At 38.3% G+C, this 7,216-nt stretch overlaps 1 protein-coding gene across 1 annotated transcript; it reads left to right on the forward strand.

Moving 5' to 3' along the window:
- Positions 1-236: 236 nt before the first annotated feature.
- Positions 237-3,101, forward strand: LOC146308025 (uncharacterized). The gene is made up of 3 exons (XM_084746150.1): positions 237-556; positions 2,568-2,622; positions 2,875-3,101. Exons 1-3 carry the CDS (start codon positions 314-316, stop codon positions 2,931-2,933), a joined length of 357 nt encoding a protein of 118 aa, XP_084602276.1. The 5' UTR covers positions 237-313; the 3' UTR covers positions 2,934-3,101.
- Positions 3,102-7,216: the final 4,115 nt, after the last annotated feature.

A 7,216-nucleotide genomic window follows, 5' to 3' on the forward strand; every position in this document is an offset into this window, starting at 1 on the left:
ATGTGACTAATAACAAGAATGATGATGTTGCAGTGATTTATTTTTGAGAAAAAATGATGCAATGATAATAATAAAAAATACTTGTGAATAATACATGACAATTGGCTCTTGATTGGTGCCCCTCCTCTCTCTCTTGTCCCTTCCCATCTGCATGAATGGACAGATGAGGTAACTCCAGATTTTGGTGTAGGCGGGTTGGCCCCTGTCCAACTGTGCAACTACTAATATAAGACACTGCATGAATCAGTGGTAAACGTCTTTTTCCAGGAGCTGCTAGTTTAAAGTCTCTCTGACTGAGATCAGATCTGCTGCCATGGGACAGAAACTGATGCGAAGCACTGTCCCAGCTGAAGCTGCCTGCCAGGATTCAGCCACAGATATGAGCCAGGACGAGTCTGTACTCATCCTCATCCAACACTGCCGGGACATGAAGCAACAGGAGACGCGGCTCAGACTCATCACTCTGCTCCTGCTGCTCAGCTGTATGGTTCTGTTTGCTCTTACTACTTGTGCTGATTCAAGGCAGCGTGGAAACTCTGAAGCCACTGGAAAAGAGGTAAATTCCAAACTTTATCTTTTTGTTTTAGAGAAGTTTTTCTCATCTTTTAGAGAGCTTTGGCTGTGTCTGAATCATTGATGATGTGAGCATCTAAACCTGACTGACAGTTTATATGTAATATTGACATATAAAAATCATGTTGATTTAACAAAACAGGAATATTTCACTCCTGTAATGAGGGATATAGTAGAGCTTAAAACTACATGATGAACTTTTTGGGCTGATTTAAGGCTGACACAATGCACAGTATACCAGATCTCTGATGATAATGAAATGCAGTGATTCGAGATTAGAGATGTGCAACAGATTGAGCTATATGAACTTCTTATGACAATACTTTTACCATAAGATCTTGAAAAGATCATGAAAATATTTATATAATTTACATTTACAAGGGTGGCTGTGTTCACACTTTTATTAGTGCTGCTTTAGTTCACTGCATCCCACTATCATCAGCATATACAACAAACTTTCCAGTCCATTTATACATAATATATCTCCAGGGACACAGAGGAACTAGGAATTACAGCCTGGCTGATACTGATACTGAACTTTTGGGGCCGATTTCATTGTTAGGGAATTATATAAATAAATTAATAAAAATACTGGACAACAGTTACAGCAATATAGATATAGACGGACATAGCTGTGCTAGACCAATATCGGGCTGATATTCTCAGCTGAGAAATATATCTCTGGCTATGAATCATAGATGACCAAATGTATTGACTCAGTTATTGTGGTAAACCAATTTTATGCTCAGCACATGTAGTTCATTTACCACTTTAATTATTTGCAGTAGCTGGCTGGTGGTTTGACTATATTCAAATTTCAGTGGCTTTTTCAGTAGTTAAAGGAGAAATCTGTAATATATTTACTGAAATAAATTATAAAATTATCATGATGTATCATCAGAGATTAACTAAACATTTTTTTTTTGTAATTATTACATTTTGCTGCTTTAACTAATTTGGGTCATGTCAATTTCAGTTAAGTTACTTTAAAATTTCTATGGCACTAAATCATAATGGTTATCTCAGGTAACTTTTCATATAGAGCTGGTCCAGACCACACTTAATATTATTTATTTATTTTTTATCATAAAATAATTTATTATTATCACCAGGAGCAAGCACTGTGGTGACTGTGGCAAGGAAAAACTTCCTCATGTAGTTTGGCTAGTTAATTACAAACTACATATTCCTAGTATTCTCATGACATTTTTTATGCAATATAACACAATGCCACAGCTCACTGGTCATGTCTGTTGTTAATTAATTTAATAAAAGCATTATATTAAACTATTTGACTAAAACAACCTGTGGTTTGCAGTGAAGAAGTCTGCAAATGTCAGTTCAAATTTAGCATTTTCCTGATTCCCCCTCAACAATTGATCCTTATCCTCTTCTTAAAACACATCCTTGGACTATTTTAGTAAGGACTTGGCTGCTCTACGTAAATCAGACAGACCCACACTTTACTCAGTGTTCAGTTGCACCTCAGTGTAACATTTTGCGAGTCCAGATTCAGATTGTGATCATTCCAGTGATGTAGTTGAACTACTTTTTGAAAGTGGTTTTAGTTTGACAGTTTAGTTTTTGAGAGTGGTTAAGATTAGAGTTGCAACAATAAATCAGTTATTCAGTAATCGCCAGCTATTTTGACAATTGATTAATCAGTTTAAGTAATTTTTTTAAAGAAACCATTTTCAGACTCCAGCTTAATGTGAATATTTTACAGTAAACTGATTATCTTTGGGGTGTGAGGTTTTGGAAACACTGAACAACATTTTTCACCATGTTCTGACATTTTAAAACAAACAGCTATTAAGTGATTAATCTAGAAGATATCTGAATGAATAATCTACTGTGAAATTAATCGTTAGTTGCAGCCCTAGTTAAGGGCAACGCTGGTCAAATTATCTATATACTGGCCACAGCTGAAGGTATCTGCTGTTATGTTATTGCTCATGATGACTATAAAATCATGTCCTGCTTTTTTTTCCCAGAGTGCAGTTGAACTAAGTCCAACATTCTCCAAGCAAGTGAGCCCGTGCCCTGCAGGTATGCTGTCAGTGACTTCATGTTTAATGAGCTGGACTGTCAGTGGAAGTGGGAGGATTTCAGTTTATAGGTTTACAAGTTCCTTCCTGCTGTCCACCCTCCTTGGCAAAGCTCCAGACACAGTGTGTCTAATTTTGTTTCCTATTTCACTACTAAGTAAACGTTCGCATGACTCAGATCAGGGTTTTACTTTTTTCAAAAGACTATGAGCAATGTTTTGAATCTCTCTCTTCTCTCTTTCTCCATCAACAGATAATCTTCCATCGGGCTCCCAAAGACTGCAGATTCATCTCAGTGAGTGTTTTTCTTGAGATTTCACTAATATTTGGCTGTTTTGGCTGATAGAGATCAGAATATGTGTATGTTATTGCATCTTATCTTATATAATTCACATGCATTTCTTTCATTTGTTGTAAATTCCATGTGTATGGCCCCACATACTTGTCTGAAAATTGAATAAACATAAAGTGCAGTCTGCATTTTTTGGAAAGTGTCAGAACAAAATGAACAAGGCCTTAAAAAACTCACTTTCAAAGAATGAATCACATCCCCACTGTTGCACAGCTGGCTCTGTCATAAAGCTGCGACAGCTGCATGAGTCACATTTGGCCCCAGAAGAATAACTCCATATCCAAACACAAGTCCAATAGCAAAACATTGAGTTGTAAGATTATGTAATTATTTTTTTACTTTTACAACTTGACGGTGAGATGGAAACAAACCAGAGACCGACAGTTTGCTGTAGTAAAACTTTGCAGTGAGAAAAACAGAAGTGGAAGTTAAACGAGTGTGAATGAAAAGGAAATGTTTGGTCTGCTGCTGGCTAACAGCCTGAAGGGCTAGAAAGTTTAGTGTTGATCAGTGACACAGTCAGCTGCTCCATCGCCTCATCACTGTTTTCTCTTTATCCTGTTCTTTGAATTTATTATTAACACTGACTTCACACAGACATGGGTCTGAGTGTATGTGGCTGTGATCAGCGCTGTTGCAGCTATGATGTTACTGTGTGTCTTGCTGCACACATGACACAACCATTGTGCGGAGCATGTGTGTGAATTTGATCGGTACAGTATCACCAGTCAGGGCTGGTCATGCTGAAAAAACGGTCAGTTCCAGTCTCAGGCCGGTCGATTGGGGCATCCCTAATTTTAGGCCTTAAAATTTTTTAAATGCAATTTTATCAGGTCTTACAAATTGATTAGATTATGAAGTTAACTTTTCCTGCTCATTCCACTGTTCATGGCAAGTCACACCACTGTTTTGATCCCTCCTCCACACTGCATCCCCCACCAAGCAGCGTTTCAGCAGCAGAACGTTTTGCCTGCCTCATCATTCATATATCATATTTCAATGATGCATTTAAGTCAAATTTCAAGATGTGACTATATGAAAAAGTGACTCTTTCTTCAAAACACATTATACATGTTAGAACATAGTTGATGAACACGTGAAAAGACTGAGGACTATGTAATACTGTTAGATTGTTAAACTGTTGGCCACGATTTCTGTGTTCAGGCTTTTTTGGGCAGACCTAAAATATGTCTCGGCGACATGTTGGAGCCATGGTCCCTCAGCACTGTAAGCCCCATGAACTGACACATGAATAATACCACCTTCCTCTCCCCTCACCCTCCCTAATGATCAGTCACAAACTGACTGACCTTAAGTGACTCCCTCTGTCCAAATCAGTCCCCAACAACCCAATACAGAAGGGAGAAAATACTATCCTGTTACTGTCCATGTCCAATAAAGCTGCTGGACAAACTGTCCATGGTTGTTTTCAGTTTGCAGTGGTATTTGATACTGAGACAGTGGAGCGGATACACTCCCAGCATTTCATAGCATTTTTTCATGATTTTGAGACCCAATTTCATAAATTAATTTCAGAAATCAGAAAGGACTCCTGCACACTGTCCTTCATCAGGTACCTGATGAAGGCTGTCCAGACCGAAATGTTGTTGAATATTTAATAAATCAACAGAAAGCGAGACAGTGTACGGGAGCCCTTTCTGATTTTCTTCAAGTTGAATCTTCCTCCGACGCGCCTGTCACACATTCAGGTGTGCAGGGACCTTTTTAACATTTTTTAATAAATTAATTTCTCAAAATCAAATTTGTGGTGGTAACGTAGTGTAACAAACTCATTATATTGTTATATATTGTGCGTTATATATTATTATTGTTATATATTATATATTGTTGCTTTATAGTATCTTTAAAAAGCTATTTCAACAGTATAATTTATGTTTAGATAAAACAGACAAATCTAACGTGAAGGGATTGTTTGTTTCAGTCAAACATTTAATTTGTTCTATGTTTTCATCCTATAGAGTCTATGAGCACAGACAGCGAGAGTGATAAACAATACCTCAGCTGGTATGTCGAGTTGGATGAACAACACAACAAAGAGAAATACAACCCAGAGAAACGTGCCATTGTGATTCCTCAGAAGGGCATCTACTATGTCTATGTGAGGATTTCTTTGATGAGCCATTGTGTGCCTGGAGATGAGAACTTCAAGGGATTCTTTATGAAGATACACAAGTGGAATAAGGGTTACGACAAGAATGTAATCCTGACATCCACCAAGGATAGTTTAAGATGCCATCATTCTGTGTTCAGGAGTGTATTTGTGGGGCGGCTTTTTGACTTGTCCCCAGAAGATCATGTGAGGGTGTGGATTGAGCAGGGCTATAAAATGATCACAGAATCAGAATTTGGTGTTTTTCTCACCTAGAGGATATGCTGTTTTTTTTCTGTTTGTGCTTGTTGTCTCAGTCTCAATAATGTATGCTTAGCATAATTTTTTACTAAACAGTTTATTTGAGGTTATTTATCATCGCTCATTTATAAGCTTTGTATGTTTTAAAGTACTTCCTTGAAAGGATTAAATTAACTGAGTATTCAGGTCTGGACAATATATAGATGGTGACAGATGAGAAGTTGTGTCTTACATAGTAAGATGTAGTTCCTGTAGGCTAAGCCCAAGGCTATATGATTCACACCACCCTTCTTCGAGCTCTGGACTGAGGCCTCTGTACACCCACACAGGTGTTTTGCATTAACCTGGCTGATTATCTTCCTATAATCATTTAGCCCTGTTTCACACTGGCAGCTTTTAGCCCTGGGTTTAGGCAATTTTCTGGGGATAACCCTGCAAACTCAGGGCTAACCTTGCTCCAGAACAGGGCCAGCAAGCCCTTGGCTAAAGTACCAGGAATGTTGTCAGTGTGAAAGCTCCATTAGCCCCAGTCCACGTCCTCCATATGTGGACTGTTTTTATACTTCAAAAACCCCTTTGTATTTCATGCAGCTATGTATGCATTTACTCTGAAAAGCCAGCGAGTCTCTTTCAGATGCTGATGGGTACTGTGCCCATCTCAAGAGTCAACAAGAGGTGGTGACGTGTTGCTGTGAGATGAGTTGGGAATCAGAACAGACTGGCTCATCTGTGTTGAGTAGTGTTACTTGTTATATTACAGCGTGTATGTATTTGCATGTCAGTTATTGTCCTGATCTGACAGCAAACTGGGCAGAGGCATGTCACACAGCTGCCAACAGTACATCATGTTTCAACATGCAACTAATGAGCCACTGTGTTTGTTCTTCCAGTGGTGGAAATATGGTTAAATTGTAATGGTAATGCACTATTTGAAAACCTAAATAACCAGAATAACTGCGTACTTGAAATACAAAACTAGTGCTTTATATTACAAAAATAATCCGAGTAGTCTAACAAATTACTTTATAGCACATTACTCCCAACATCAGTTGAGATCTGGAGACTGTGAAAGCATTAGCATGAGTAAACCGGTTGTGAAACAAGAAACAGGTTTTTCCTTTAATTTGCCACCAGTTTGAATATATATACTCTATGCACTTGAGTATTGTTTTCATGAGTAATATTTTACTAAGATAATATTTCCTCTACTGTATTGCAGGAAACCATTTACACTGTCTTTGAAGCTTAAACGTCTGTAAAGGAAAAGGGAGTTTTTCTTCTAAACACATTCTGCATGTTAGAACACAGCTGCTAAAACCGTGAAAAGACTGAGAACTATGTAGTACTGAATTGTGGAGTTGCAGCTAGAATGTTGTTCACGATGTCTGTGTTCAGGATATTTGTGGGCGGACCTGAAACGTGGCTTGGTGATATGGCGGCGCCATGGTCCCCCACCACTATCTAAGCCCCACAAACCGACATATGAATGACACCACCTCCCCCTTCCTAACAGTCTTTTTGAATGTACCGTCAGTGACTCTCTCAGTCCAGATCAGTCCAGCAGTTCACATCAGCTCGCTTCAGTTCCAACAACCCGAAACAGAAGAAAAAAAGTCTCTGCATAATAAAGAAACAATCGTTGCTAACAAAATGAACGGTCAATTTCCTCAGCCAGGTCAGACACATTACAAAAGCATATTTACCTACTCCCATTCAGTCTGTTGTGTTCAAAGTGTGCATAATTTACAATAAGAAAGAACTGAGTCTTTTTAAAGACAGTCGCTCAGAATTAAAGTACATTGTAGGTTCTTAGAAGTAAAGCAACTGCTACCATTGTTCAGTTCTTAGGTTAGCCTTTCATTAGCTTTTCAT

Source organism: Lutjanus erythropterus, chromosome 20 (genome assembly GCF_056507025.1).
Source record: "Lutjanus erythropterus isolate fLutEry1 chromosome 20, fLutEry1.hap2, whole genome shotgun sequence".
Classification (NCBI taxonomy): Eukaryota; Metazoa; Chordata; class Actinopteri; order Lutjaniformes; family Lutjanidae; genus Lutjanus; species Lutjanus erythropterus.